This window comes from Typopeltis vanoorti, chromosome 2 (genome assembly GCF_054136105.1).
Source record: "Typopeltis vanoorti isolate ZY-2024b chromosome 2, IOZ_Tvanoo_1.0, whole genome shotgun sequence".
Classification (NCBI taxonomy): domain Eukaryota; kingdom Metazoa; phylum Arthropoda; class Arachnida; order Uropygi; family Thelyphonidae; genus Typopeltis; species Typopeltis vanoorti.
Window position 1 is genome coordinate 117302526 of NC_143550.1, and position 16392 is coordinate 117318917.

A 16392-nucleotide genomic window follows, 5' to 3' on the forward strand; every position below is an offset into this window, starting at 1 on the left:
CTTTGACTGAATGGGCAGAAATTCACAACATGCACCTAATTTTCGATGCAAAACATAGATCTTCCTCTAAGTCAGCAGCTTAAAATAGTGTGTACAACCCCGACCTCTGCTTCGTCACTCAAGACAACAGTGGACGACCATTACCTACATCGAGAAGAGTTCTCTCCAACTTTCCCCGAAGCCAACAGAGAACAATTATATTAGAGGTAAGTCTGCAGGTACCGCTTGTCAGATCCATCCAACGTCCCCATTGGAACTTCCAGAAAGCTGACTGGGATACCTTTGCTGCCTGTCTTGACAAATATGTCCGTTGGATCCCTTCAACAAGTAGTAATTATAAAGAGATTCGTGGGAGCTGTCTTAGCTGTAGGTAAGAAAACCATACCAAGACGCTTCCGGAAGGAGTATATCCCTGGATGGGATGATGATAGTAATAAACTGTATCAAGAATATCTAGCGTGTGGCGATCCTGAAATTGCAGATGAACTCATTCACAGCCTTGACACCAACCGACAGAAGAAATGGACTGAAACAGTAGAAAGACTCGATTTTCAGCACTCCAGTAGAAAAGCATGGAGCCTTCTAAGAAAACTAGGTAGTGGTACCCTGACTGTCTGGGAACAATCAGCAATTTCTCCTAATCAATATGCATCACATATTGTCAACATGTCAAGATATACCACAAAGGACAAACAACACACTCTTCAAATAAAAAGAGAACTTACATATTTGAAAAATAACAGACCATCAGACCATCTATATTCATGGTCCTTCACTCTTGAAGATATTAACACTGCTCTAATAGATGAAACCAGGCAAGGCTCCAGGTTTCGATGGAATTCATCCTGATTTCCTGTTGAAGACAGGCCAAAAAGCTTGACAGTGATTGGTTTGCTTTTTCTCTGACATCCTCCAGACTGGTAGACTTCCAAAAGAGTTTAAGAGGACAAAAATTATCCCTATCTTAAAACCAGGAAAAATCAACAACAAACCAGAAAACTACCAACCAATTGTCCTGCTTAGCACCTGCTATAAGCTCCTACAAAGGCTCATCCTTAATAGAATTCCCCCTAAGATAATAGAACAAGTCCCAGTGGAACAGGTCAGATTCAGACATAAACGAAGCTGCTGTGATCAGGTTCTGTCACTCACACATATAGAGGCTGGATACCAACAATGCCAGAAAACAGCTAGCTTTTGTAGATCTTACCGCAGCTTATGACAGTCTGGAGGCATGGCGCAGTCTGCAAGTTGCTCCGTGCAGTCCCATGCAAAACAATAGCAAAACTAATTGATAACATGCTAAGCAACCGCCTGTTCCAAGTGTGTATGGATGAGAACAAAAATAAACAAAGAACACTGGATAATGGATTACCACAAGGGTCAGTTCTGGCTCCCCTCCTTTTTAACTTATACATCATAGATATGCCTCATACAGCCTCTAAGAAGTTTTGCTATGCTGATGACATTGCTCTAGCCACCAGACACACCAATTTTACTACAATGGAAGATACACTAACAAACGACCTAGATGAATACTTCAGCAAATGTAGATTACGCCCAAATCCTAGCAAAACACAAGTTTCATGCTTCCACCTGAACAATAACCAGGCTAACAAAGAACTCATGGTCTACTTCAACCACAAACTGCTACACTACAACAGATTCCCGAAATATCTGGGCATCACTCTAGATAGAACACTATCTTTTAAACCACATCTCATTAACACAGCATCCAAGCTAAAAACAAGAAACAATATACTGCAAAAACTATGTGGAACAACTTGGGGAGCCTCAGCAACAATGCTTTGCTGCACTGCTCTTGGCCTCATTTACTCTACAGCTGAATACTGCTCACCTGTATGGCTGAACAGCGCCCATGTGTATTTGGTTGATGGCCGGCTTAACACCACTATGCAGCTTATTTCTGGAACTGTAAAATCAACCCCAACCTACTGGCTCCCAGCTAAGCAACATCCCGCTTCTACACATCTGCAGATCCAACTTTCTTCTACACGAATACAGCAAAATCATGGAAATCTCAAATCTTCCAATCCATGAAGACATCCCACCCCTAGAAATAAACAGACTAAAGTCAAGGCACCCTCCAATCTTAACAGCAAAAAATCTTGCAGAGACAAGTTTCAACATGAAGGAGAAGTGGAAAGAGTCCTGGTGTAACACTTCAACAGGGATCTTCCATGAATTAGTGGACTCAACACCTTCGGGTTTTGACCTACATCAGAAAACTTGGTCTGCCCTTAACCGAATCCGCACCAACCATGGCAGATGTGCAGACCACCATTACAAATGGGGCATGATTGCCTCACCCAGGTGCGACTGTGGATCACCCCGCCAGACAATTAATCATATTATAGCAGAATGTGTCCTATGTGCATACAGTGGAAACCTGTCAGACCTCATCCATGCTACACCAATTGCAGTCGACTGGATAATCAACCTAGACATTCAGTTGTAGCCTATTCTTGAGTGTCTCTGTCATGACTGTATTATGTCTTATTATTGTACATATGTCTATTACTATGTTCATATATATTAAGGATTAATGTAATGTAACTTTTCGTGTGTGAGCCATATGCTAAATAATAAATAGTTTTATTATTTTTCCAGACCTCCATGGAGTCATAAAACCCCAAAATTCAAGCTGCATTAAATGACATCCCCATACATCTGCCTCTCTTTCCAGCTTATTCAAATCTTGAAGAGCCAAAACATCATCACTGTTGCTAATAACCTCCCAAACTTCACTTTATCTGCAAATAAACTGAATATCTCCCTACCAATCCAGTGACAATATCATTGGCATAAAGTTTATAAAGCAAAGGATCCAGCACTGATCTCTGTGGAACCTTCCTCTTCCTTGATACAGATCCCTCATACACAACCCAATTATTAAGTTTTGTTATCCTCTCATACACCTGATCTGCTCATATCAAAGATACATGCTGAATTTGTAATTATGAATGCTAATCTTTATTAAGAAAAATGTGATACGAACTTCTTCTTTTCGGTCATTTTCTGTCCACTGCTGGACGAAGGTCTTCTCCAGTTCTTGCCATCTTTCTCTGTTCTTGGCAATGGTTGACCAATTTTTCCCAACAAAATTTGACAATTCATCATGAACATAGGAGAAATATTCATTCCAGTGATGTGTCAAAAGTTGGCAAGTTTTTTCATAATAGCTGTTACAAGTAATTTCACTCAAGAAAGACACTTTAATTACAAAAAAAGTAGCTGCATATACTGATGTTCTAATCACCACATTGCATTGGGTGATGTGGTGATTAGAACAAGTGGGAGATGAATTTCACCACCTAATAGCACCATCCAGTTTAAAAGTTTTGTGTTGGGTCTCTAGAGCAGCATTTCTGGGCTATGTAAAAAAAAAAATAAATAAATAAAAATATAATTAATAAAAAAAACACTTAGTCCATGCTGGGTGTGATGTACCATCAGTTTACAAAAAAACCTTTTGTGGATGGGAAACTACAAAAAAGCACAGTGGAACACCTAATACTAGTCTGGGAAATATCTGTGGCAGTCCATCAAGACTACATACAACAGAACAACCTCACCTGAAAGAAAAATAACTTAGAAATTAGAATTAAACAAAAACAACAATTTATTGGTAACAAAAAATGCTATTTACAAAAACTAAAAAAGTTAATCAAATTAATTTCTATGCTGCAGTAAAAGTACCTTAACAAAATGACAATGGAACTACTTAGTCAAGAAAGTATAAATTAAGCTTTTTTCTTCCTGTTTGTGCCACTCATTCACAATTACAAAGCTAACAAGCAATGATACAAATCAAATAAAGAAGCGCATGTTCTCAATCCAAATAATGGTACTAACGACAGTTCGTGATTAATGTTTCAACGAGTGTTCCAAATGTTTATGCTGTTAGTTATGACTGTTCTGAATTATGAAAGAAAACAGAGCAACTTGCAATTCAATGGCTCCTTCATAAATACTGGAAACTATCTTACAACATAAAACTTGCACATACCTTTAATATTATTCTCATTCACTACTGTGATAGTGCTATGCTATTAAACTCAGTGCAAGTAGCAGATATTGTATCTACATCCTTCAAAAAGTCACCAGTATCATATTATTTCACCAACACATACTACCGAAAGCACAGACACAACAGTAAACATCCAAAAATGTACACTCCATTGAAATAACGTGGCACAAGACTCCAACGCATATATGGCTATCATCTCCACTTCTCATTCCAGGACTTCCTCAATCTGTTATCCCATTGAAAATGTATTTAAGTAGCATTATAGCTCATACAGGCTACTAGAAAACAATATGGAGGGGGGGGAATGTACAAAGCATGTGTGTGTGCATGCATCTCTACATTCACAGAAAGGTGAGACTTTAACTAGCTCCAGCAGGTATGTATCACACATACAATAACTAACATGGTAGGAGAAAATGGCTCTGAAATCACATGGCAGCTCCCAACTTGTCCTCCTTTTCAAAATAGTTCTTTTGTTTGTACTGACTAAAGATAACTTTAAATCTCATGAAATCAACTATTTTTAATCTTCAAGTTTCTCCCTTCTCCCATTTTTCAACATATAAAGAAAACTTTTATATTGTGGACAATATATTACAATATTTTAAAATATTTTAAAAATAAGATGCATACAGCATTTTTTTTTCTAAAATAACTGCAATATTTATGTGAGGGTAGAAAAAACAACTAATCAGTGTATAGAGATCCAAAAGTCTCTATTATTGATTATTTTGAACCAGCAGTAGATTCTCCTGTCCATACACAGTAGTGAACAAATTAAACTGTAGCTGAATTTTCATCAAGTTTTGGGGTTTTGTTTAAGTTCACAATAATTTTGGTTTCCGTCTCGGCTTACTATTTTCGGTATTGGTTTCAGTTCATTATTTTGGTTGAGGGCTGTGTGTTTCAACTGTCTCTACGATGTTTATTAATAGTGTTGTGCATTTTTAATAGTGTAAACAAGTTCACATTCAGTGTTTTATTCATTTTGTGTAGCTATAAAATGGATACATCTCCAAGAAAGTGTTGCAAAATATGTCCTCTTTCTCAGCACACATCCATAACTCAAAAACAAACTGACAATGAGTGTGGTGTTGGTATGGGTAATGTTAATCCGATTTTAAAGAGGTTTAGCAAGACAGGTACCTTTTCTCTTGACAGAAAAGGAAAGCATGGGCACTCTAATGTGTCTGTTTCCTCTCACTGCATGTCTCCACTATCTTTCCATATAACATTAAAAGGAAAACTACACTTATTCAAGATCATTTGGAAAAGCAAAATGAAAAGATTGTCTGCTGTAGACTTAAATAGAGGCTTGGGAGCTAGTGCGATTAATGTTTCTGACATAATGGAAGTTTATTTTGCGCTTAGTTAGATACTGGGATAAAGGATTAAACTAAACTTATTATAGTTTCTGACATGACAGTACATCAAAGATTGCTAGAAGCAGGGAGGAGAGTTTAGGCCCACAGACCAAAAATGAAACAATTGTTGATGAAGGCTAGCTATGCAGAAAAAATGGCTGCAATGAGCAAAGGTGTACAAAGATTGGACTGTTGAGAAATGGAAGACGTTCATATTCTCAGATGAGAGCAATTTCTTTGTCTTTGTTCAAGTACCCTATATTTGCAAATCAGTGGCTGAGAAGACTTCTCCCACCCACTTTCAACAAGCTCCTAAACACCCAGCTAAAAATTTTCTGGGGTTGTTTTACACATGACAGTCCAGAATCACTTGTGCCTGTTGATGGTATAAAGAAAATTGATCAATACATAATAATATTGGAGAAAAGAGTGGTCCCACAGATCTAGAAAGACAAAGAACTCATCTTCCAAAAGGATCTTGCTCCATACCACACTTCAAACAAAAGTGAGAGTTTCTCAAAAATCACAACATCCAATTGCTTCAGTGGTCAGGTAACTCACCTGACATTCAATAAATAGAAAATTTGTGGGCCATAGTGAAAAAGAACTTGAAAAACTACATTGTGATACAAAGGATAACTTAATGCAATCCATTATAGAAGTATGGTTTCGAGATGCAGAAATAAGAAACATGTTCTACTTTAGTAGAGTCCATGCTTAAGCAAATTAATGAATTTATTAGGAACAGAGAAGCACGAAAATTATTAGGTAAGATGGAGTTTAATTTTTGTACTTATTTTCTTATGAAATTAATTTTTTCTTTACAATGTGTTTGGATTAACTTCACTAGTGTAGCTTCAACTTAGACTTGCTTTAATATATGCATCATATAATTAGTGAAATTTATCTATATTACTGAATTATATTCTCTCTAAATGTGTTAATCATAAAACAAGATAACATTGAGTTGAAATATTCGATAAACTATTTCATTTACTAATTATATGCTAATCATTAAGAAATTTAGAAAATGATTGTACAGAAAAGGACTAAAGCAGGACTATTAATCATTGTTGTGCTTACAAAACTTATTTAATCATTTCATATACTGATTAAAGTGATAGCAGAGGATGGTTCAAAAGGCCCACTGGAAACAAAACTTTATACCAATTATTTACATAAATGACCAATGTCATTTCTAGAAAGAAATAATATTTTATAACTTTTTGTACATAGTGAATATTTTAGTTAGCATATTTAAGAATATGTGAATATGTGGAATGATATTTAAGATTTGCTTTTTGGCCATTTTTGGCATATGCCAAGTTATGTGAAACTGATCAGAGGCTGTTGTGTAGTATAAAAAACATGTACACAACATGTTGATAAATGGTAAGATTACTTTTGAAGAACAGTAATACTTAGTTAAAATAAAGAGACTAAAATTTTTAACTTTTTAACAAAAATTTTAAGGTTTCATTGGCAGGCCAGCTGTTTCAAACTGTTGATTTTCATCAGTAATCAGGAATAAATTTAATCAAATTAATTATATAATTTCAAATTGCCTGTGGTTCCAAAAACTTGTGAATGGCCTTTTTAAGGTCATTCAAGTGGCCTCTGCTTTTGACTGAACCTTTTATGAATCTCTTGGCTCTGCCCAGAAACACTGCATTAAACCTTAGCCAGGCACAGCCACAAGTTGTGGTTCGTCACCAAGCCAGCCACAGTCCTATGCAGTGACAGGCAAAAACCAAATGCAAAGCAACAGCCCTGACAAGTAGAAGAAAACATCCATCAGCATGCACAGGCCTACCATCTCATCAGACTAGAAAGAAAATTCAGAGGGCAAAAACCATCTGTTTAATACCTGGGCAATCCCATCAAAAGTTGCATTTTTCATGAGTGAAATCTTAGTTGATATGTAAACCATAACGTTTGAATAAAGAACCTAAACACGCCAATTTGGCACTGACTTACACTACTTAAAAGACACTCTACCCAGAAACCTGGGAGCTCATACATTTGTGATATTTATTATTGTTCTAGATTAAGGTTTCAACTTTCTGAGATAGGATTATTATAGTAACAAATTCTTGTCTTCAAAATTTCTGCCTTGTCTCTGATGACCAACATTTCAAAACAGCTGTCAGTCAGTGAAATCTTAATTCAGGCCTCTAAATATGCAAGGCAATGTATCACAAGCCAGATGATGAAATTCATCTCCTCCTTTAAGTAGCACTATATAAATATATTCTTTCCAGAGTTGTTTCAATGATATTTCATGTCCACACCATGCCTCTCACCTGATTTTTGATACAAGCGGCAAAGCCTTTGGAAAATTTTAAGGCCCCTAAGGTTTCACTAGGTTGTGGTTTTATTTTAACACTCCCAGCAGCATTTTTCTAAGATCTGCCAATTTTTCTTGGATACTTAGAATCCCTGCATTTTTTTTTTTTTTTAATTTCTCTAACTATATGTACAATATGATATTTTTTTACAGTACAAGGAAAATATGTCAACATTAAACTTGTGGTAGATTTTCATAAGGACTTGCTATAGAGATTATTATATATTATAACAGAATTCCTTAAAGTTTTGGCATGATTTTGATCTGAGATTTAGATAACTAGAGTTATCTAAATCTCGGATCATCAGTGACAGGTTAGCAGGAGCCTTGAACCCATTAAATTATCTGTAACTTATATTGAATGTAATGCCATCTTCCCATGTTTACATTTTACGTCTAACATAACTCATGGCTTTCTCCTGTATGAGTCATACATGAACTGATGCCCATGAGTCTTATGGACATCAGCAGTAGCCAGCATATCCACCCTTCAACACACACAGAGTGGAATTCAAATCCACAGCCTGTGGATTTGATCCCCCACCATGGACATGGATATGTATAATTGTATTTAGGTGGTAGATGAATAATTTACTACCCTGCTTTATTGTTGGCCCACAGTGGCTCGAAAAAAGTTCCATATTTGCACTCTATAGAACAGTGTTTCTAGACCAGATAAAAATGAATAAAAAATTATAATTAATAAAAAAATACAAAAATTCTTAGCACTCACACTATATTAATGTACTATAGGTTTATAACCTTTTGTGGATGGAAATCACACTTTAAAAAAAATAAAAAAAACTAGGTGTTCTATGTAAACAGGCAATTTTTCATTTTTTTTTTTCCATTATGCTGGCCCACTTTTTCAGAAATAATTATGGACCATACTGTCACATACTACACAATTGATTATATTTTATAACTGTCCTCATTCATTTCATAAGCATACACAGCTAGAAAAACTTCACCTTTTTTCGTGTCTTCTAATAAAACATGAAAAGGTTCCCACCACTGTGAATCTTTCACATATGAGGATCTATGTTCTGCTTAAGAAGAGCAATTTGTAGTTATAGTAACTGATAATTTGAATGCAAAAGATAAGTTAATATGGTAAAAACAATGCTGTCAGTGCTGTACAAATGTGGCAATGAATTAGGAAATAAAAAAGCATCTTCTGTATGTAATCACTGGAACACAAGCATGTGCACACAACGGAATATTCAACACCAAGATTCAGAAGGGCAACAATGGATAATCTATTAAGTTATTGCAAAATGACAGACTTAAGTTTTGAAACTAATCAGAGTATATGAGAATGCAACCTTTAGCATTGGAGTAACAGTACTGTACTGTTTACAAGTAAAATTCTCAGAAGAGCTCATATATTCACCTTATATTAGTGCTTTTGCTTAAGGTTTCATTGGCTGACAGCTGTTTTTAACTGCTGGTACTTATCAGAAACTAGCTGGGTGCAAAATCCTCTTCTCAATACCACAGTAATCTAATGTCTGGTAGCGCATTTTAAATGATATTTTTTTTAAGTTACTTTCAGAACTTAAGTTTCAATTATTTGGCTACGAAATAAATAATGCGTTTTAATATCATTTCATTTCCCTCGCTGTGATGCCAAACTGACGCCTTCTAGGCTCTCTCTCTCTCTCGCTTTAACAATTATAATATAATGAATACACCAATTCAACATATTAAGTAAGATCAGTGCATCGGGCAGGTAAGAAAACGAAAAGCAATGACATTCTTACCATTGTACTGACAAAAATCGAAACTTTAATAATTTCGTGATATACGCAATATCCTTGTCTCTAATAGCTATTCTGCGCAAACTAAATGTTGAAAAATAAACAGAATAATAAAAAAAAAAACAGCTCAAGGTTTCTCAACCTGCTTTTGCACTATAAATAAAACCAGGACAACATGTGAAAGCATCCATCTTAAATAAAGAGGGCAGCACTATGGCAAGCTGAAACAAACCCTTACATTTGCTTTTCTGGCATAGCAGATGAAAATATTTTGTCTAGGTGAGACATCTCAAATAATATCAGGTATTATAATCAGGAGGATAGCGGCAATCGGATCCATCACGACAGATCTATAGATCTATCGTGATAGATCCGATTAATATATTAATAATATTAATATATTATTACATTAATATAGGTTTGATTTTCAATCAAACCTATATTAATGTAATAATATATTAATATTAGAAATATTGATCGTTTTAATATCAATTAATATTCATATTAATTGATACATTTTGCCAATTAGAGTAGTGTGCCCTCCTGCGATGAGTCCTTGGACTCCCTGGAGGTGTTCCGTCATAATAATAATATTAATTATTAGTTATTTAAATTAAGAGGATATTTAATCCCACATAATTTTAAAGCCGAATAAGAAACTCTAAGATAGAAATCAAAGAGTTTCATGCCGAATATAGCAAGCTATAAAAGTTCGGTGAGTCCAAGCGTAAGCAAATACCTGGGTAGTACCATACGGGAAACTCGTAGTAAAGGTGGTTAAAGCTAGGATCACTATTCTTAGTATTAAGCCTAATATAAAACTCAACCCCTAGGAGATGTATGTTGTTTTACATTAAGGGAAAATATGAAATCGGTCTGGGTAGTGACCTATTTCAACCTTTATTGAGGTCTCATCAGTGAGTAGGTAGACCAATAAATACCAAGTTTGTAGTGATAATAGCTTTAATACTTTACCTTACGACTTGTTAAAGAGGTGCACAAATAAATTAATGAAATAAAGAGCCAAAAGGCTTCACTTCGGCGATGTAAAAATTATTCAAATTAAGGGGATATTTAATCCCACATTATTTCAAAGCCGACTACGAGTGCCTGGTATTACCTGGTATTACAAATACCTGGTACTACCCAGATATTTGCTTACGCTTGGACTCGCCGAACTTTTATAGCTTGCTATATTCAGCACGAAACTCTTTAATTTCTATCTTAGAGTTTGCTATTCGGCTTTGAAATAATGTGGGATTAAATATCCCCTTAATTTAAATAATTTTTACATCGTCGAAGTGAAGCCTTTTGGCTCTTTATTTCATTAATTAATTATTAGTTTTAAATAAGCACCTCCGTAGCGCAATCGCATGAACGGTGCGACATTGTTCTCTTCAATTAGAGAGGACGTGAGCTTGTTTCTCGTCATGACAACAGGAATCGTTATGTGAGTGTTTTCACCTAAAATGAGTTAGCCGATCTTATACCGGGATAGAAGGATTTCTTATACCAGAAATTAAGTTTTTTTTTTTTTCTCATCTCACATACAGGCAAATTCATCAGAGAACAAACAAAATACTATCAGTGGACGGTAGATGGCGTTGTGATAGATGATGAATAGTGCAGCTGTGGGTAGATGGAGGAAGTTGTGTGATTGTAAACCCGCTGCCTACAGATCGAGTACTGTAGACAGCGGGTGCTGTGAATTGGTGTACCAATTCACAGCACCCTAAAATGTAAAAAAGATAATTAATTAGGCAGTTTAGTTCCTCAAGCAATCTATCCATTGCCCTCACCTCTAGTCTCTATTAAAGAAACAGAGCAGTTAATTAACTGTCTGCTTCTTCACTACCCTGGACATTCATCAGTTAATCAGTAACCATCAGTATGGATTCTATCAATCTAAATCCACGAGTAAAATTCTCAGAAGAGCTCATATATTCACCTTTCAGTGCTTTTGCTTAAGGTTTAATTGGCTGACAGCTGTTTTTAACTCTGGTACTTATCAGAAACTAGCTGAGGTGCAAAAATCCTCTTCTCGATACCACAGTAATCTCATGTCTGGTAGTCGCATTTTAAATGATTTTTTTTAAGTTACTTTCAGAACTTAAGTTTCAATTATTTGGCTATGAAATAAATAATAAATTTTAATATCATTTCATTTCCCTCGCTCTATGATGCCAAACTGACGCCTTCTAGGCTCTCTCTCTCTCTCTCTCTCTCTCTCTCTCTCTCTCTCTCTCTGCACAATCGTATTATATGGTCTACCTTATACCTTCGTAACTAGGTGGCCAGTGTTCTCGTTGGTTAATCATTCATTGCATTTAATGGATGACAAAATTTTCCCTATAAATTTTTCAATCAATGTGGAAGTGCCTCGAGACTCTTTTCTAAATCCATCTTCCAACCATACGTCTATACCGATCTCAAACTCTATCCATAAATCTGCTGATGATATCTGTTAATGGTTATCACTAACAATTCCTGCAAAACGACAGTTTATATCCGTATATGCCTAATCTTCCATAAAACTTTATATCATTTTCTGTTTAAGATGCTAATCTGTACCATCCCAACCCACCTCTCAACTTTGGAACACGTTTTCACATTCAGATAAGTATATCGACAACCTCCATGAAAAATTTTGATTTATTCCAAAAGAGAACAGGTCTGGATGATTGATAATCTTACTTCCACAGGCTTATTCCAATGACTACAGTCATAAAACAGAAACACCTCAGATTACATTTCTAGAAGCTGCCTTTTCCACTATAAGAACTTCTATCGGCGCTGCTTTATTCAACTGGAACAGTGATGAAACAACCTATAGCCTCCCAGTATCAATTTATATTTCAACTTCTGTCTCTCCAAACTTACTTTCACACTCTGCTTTCATGCTATCAACCTCTGTCTCTATGGAGCAGTCCTTCTCTTGAAATATTCTCAATGACCACAATCTTCAGCGGTTCAAAAATAATTCCAACACTTCCTTATCTTTCTTAATCCTTGTCCACAGACAAACTAGTATGGTATGGTATACTGTGGACAGGAATTAGGAAATATAACGAAGTATTAGTGCTGAACTGTTTCATGTGTAAGACCGATCTCTCTGCACTTAGTAATCTATGATAGCCAAATTCACGGCTATCAGCGATTTGTAAGAACTCGAGGAGAGAGAGAGAGAGAGAGAGAGTACAGCCAATAAGTTCCATCGTTTCGTGATCCTAACAGGTATGAAATATTGTTTGAAATAATATACTATACGGTAAATTTTCTTGAGTTGCAGAATTGAAAACCAGAGTTTCCAGAGAGATATTATACAAACACACACAAACATGTAGAGGGTGTACCGACTTAAAGTACCCCTATTACCGGTGTCTGCACTCCACATATATACTCAATCTGTCCTCATAATTTACATTGCCTAGCCCAGATATCATCTTCGCAATCCTTTCTTACTCTCTCTCTCTCTCTCTCTCTCTCTCTCTCTCTCTCTCTCTCTCTCTTTCTCTCTCTCTCTCTCCACATCTTTTTTATCCCCTTGGAACCCAAAAAACTAAACCTGCATACAGTAGTTTACATGTGATCACATCAAGATCTTGTAAAGAGGTAAAATGACTTCCTTATCCTTACATGTCAATGTTCGTTCAGCAACGCAATTATCCTCTAAATTGTATTTGCAGCGTGATATGTGAATTTTAATTATATTATTATATTTTCCCAAATATAAATATCTGAGGGGCATACACAGTATTTTTCGATCCCCCCCCCCTTCGCTTGTTTGCTACGCCAGCTCGCACTAATTTGGAATATCTGAAGATAATATACATTCAGAGATGTACTTAATAATGAACAAGTAAAGACATTCACAAATCATCCATACCCACTGTGGGACTCGAACACCATAGCCTATTGATTATTATTTTTCCTGTGTGCTTCTCTTCCTATGGGTATAGGAAGAGAAGCATACCTAGAATGGAAATCGCATTCACTTAATAAAGTAATATGATAGGATAGCGCAGCGTTTTCAAATAAATGTCCTTTGTTACTTTGTTATTCACTGGTTCCCGAGTTAGTCGATCTCTGTCATGAACAAGCGGGTTTTTTCTCTCGGAAACTCGGATTTTTCGTCCCGTAAACTCAAGAAAATCGACCGTAAAATCCACACTATTTCAGACATTAAATATATTGTGATAGGGTTTGGGACAACGGGATGGCGGCACTTGTTGAGCCGTCTCTTCACTGCGTGTCACTTAATTAGTGATAGCCTTGGGCCAACTATCTCTGATTAGGTACCAGAGATTGAACTGCCCACTCCATCTCCATAAGTTAGATAGGACTAAAACGGCCTCGCCTACTCCCTGTACGGGAATAGGTGTTAGCTGATTTTTTTTTTTTTACTTTGTTATTCCCTCTGCCTTCAAATTTTATCAAATGTAAGTAAGCTCTAAGTTATCAATTCGATTTATTCAAATATCCCTAAATTAAAAACGGAATACGATTATCTTAACATTGTTTTTTTGGTGCATTTCCTTGATAGATTTTAAAGTTTCCCCTGATAGTACTTCCATCAACTGTAATTCGTATTTTTCCGGTTGTTCGTATTTGAATTAATCGTTTCATGGGCTGAAATAAGATATGCATTTTCCTTCTATGAATTTTGTTCTTTTGTTTGGATTCACAGAAGGAAACAAAACTTAATGTCTCATATTAGCCTTACTCTCCTCAAATTTTGAAAATCTAGTAATTATCATTATTATTATTATCAACAGACCTCCATGGAGTCAAGTAGCTCATCGTGGGAGGTCCTAATTTCACATACACAGCTCATCGTACCTCGACTTAAATGCATTCACTGTCCCTGCACTGACGGCATTCTCAGCTCAAGCAATGCACTCGAAACACCCACCAATATCCATGTAAAAAATCTATTCCTCACTCCCTTGCTCATATCCACCTTATACAGCTTCCAGAGAGGGCCTCTCATTTTCTCCATCTCCAGATATTCTATGAAAAATCTCATCCACTCTAATCTGGTATTTACCCCTTACCAACTTATACGTCTCGATCATATCCCCCCCTCTTTCTTGAAAATCTAGTAATGTATTCATTTCTTTCCTACCCCCTTCTGTCTGCTTAATAGACAATAGCCTCATCACCATGAAATTCATAATCCACTTAAAATTGTTTGTTTCTGAAATATAAAACTGTTGTTGACTCTATAGCTGATCTGAAAGTTCGCTACAAAGCATAATATACTAAACCTGAAAGGATAAGTAAACTAAAAAATTATTCTCTCAATGATTTTCTTATGTTTATTGCACTATAGCAGTCAAGTACAATAAGTTGTTTACTGTCGCAATGATAACTAGAATGATCTTTATAATTTGGCAATCGTCATAATAATAATCTTTTTTTATATACTTTCCTCAGTTAGAACTATTTGATCTAACTGAGGAAAACTGATCAAGCTATTAGGGGGAAAAAATATTTAAAATTATTAGAAAAATCTTTCCTTTCTTGCTTTTGCTTTGCTTTCTTGTTAACAGCAAAGTCTCTTTTATTCTCACTCTACTTTGAAAATTTTATCCTTAATCAAGGATTTGCCAGTAAGTGTGCAAAATATAAGCCCCCCCCCCCCCCCCCCCCCAATAAAAACATATCACGAAACATGGCCCAAAACCAGGTGCGCATCTTCTCTGAGTATACCATTGTAAAGATCCAATGCATTTAGCGTCAAATTTTTCTGAAATAATTGAGGCAGTTTCTACATTACTGAGAAGATGCATATCGAATGAATATTGGTGGAATCTACCTCGGTAGTACCAAAAAATCTGCGATTTCTCTTTGGAGTCCTGTTTTACTACTCAACTAAACTACTATTTACTCTATAAATTCAAGGTTCAGCTTAGCTAGAAAATTTTATTCATACATTTTATTGATTGTAGGAATGCTATATGACGGGAGATGGCATTAGGTCGAGAATTACCTTCTACACCTCCGAATCAAAAAATCAGAATAATCAAAGAGAATGTGACGAATGATTTGCAGTTCTAATTTATTCATAGAAATAATTATTACCAAATATGAATTAGCATCATCTAAATCTAGTAAATACATAAAAATGTAATATGAATTATAAAGAAACTGTTATTTGAAAGCATTCACAAAATTAGAATAAATTTTAACGTAGTTCAAAATATCAGAATAATGCGAAAATAAATACAAAAATTATAGTCAAAGGGAAACAATATGATAATTAGATTTGTTGCATCCCCCTTATCTTTTATGACCGTTCGTAAACGGTTGGGCATATTCTTTACTTGCAGTTCAGTATTTATTTATTTATTATTTTTTTTAATCAAATCATGCCCAAATCATGATCTTCAGACTAGAAACAAGTTCATTTTTGTCTCTTGGGGAACTTCTTGAAGACGTTTCTTCATAATTCCCAGCAAATTTTCGATGAGGTTTAAATCTGGTGAGTTTGCCGGTCAAGGAATTACATTGATGTTCCTTTCTTTGAGCCATATAGTAGTGGTCCTGATAGTGTGACAAGAAGCTGAATCTTGCAGATAAAGGAAATAACCATCACATAAATCTTTCAATGCCGTAACATAAGGTGCTCAAGAATTTCTTGGTGCACTTCGAAATTGACTCTTTCGTGCACAATACACAGCCTACCTGAACCCTCTGCGGTCATACTAGCCCATACCATGACAGAGGTTGCAAATTTCACCGAACGTTTCATGCATTCTTTATCAAATTTCTTTTGCTTGGGACTCAGAAAACATGCTTTCATCACTAAAATTACATTTTTACAATCATCTTGACCTCACAACAGTCTTTGCTTTCACTATCATACTC

At 35.6% G+C, this 16392-nt stretch overlaps 1 protein-coding gene across 2 annotated transcripts in view; it reads right to left on the reverse strand.

The window, feature by feature from the left end:
• emei (transmembrane protein 161-like emei) overlaps window positions 1-9686 on the reverse strand; it is an 89019-nt gene extending 79333 nt beyond the window's left edge. The window contains exon 1 of one of the 2 annotated variants that reach the window (XM_090412838.1): window positions 9526-9686. In XM_090412838.1, coding sequence (XP_090268964.1) covers window positions 9526-9528 — 3 coding nt within the window. In that variant the 5' untranslated portion in view covers window positions 9529-9686. Of the gene's footprint in view, window positions 1-9155; window positions 9176-9525 lie in introns of those variants that run through there. The other variant, XM_090412847.1, reaches the window with a different exon arrangement.
• Window positions 9687-16392: the final 6706 nt, after the last annotated feature.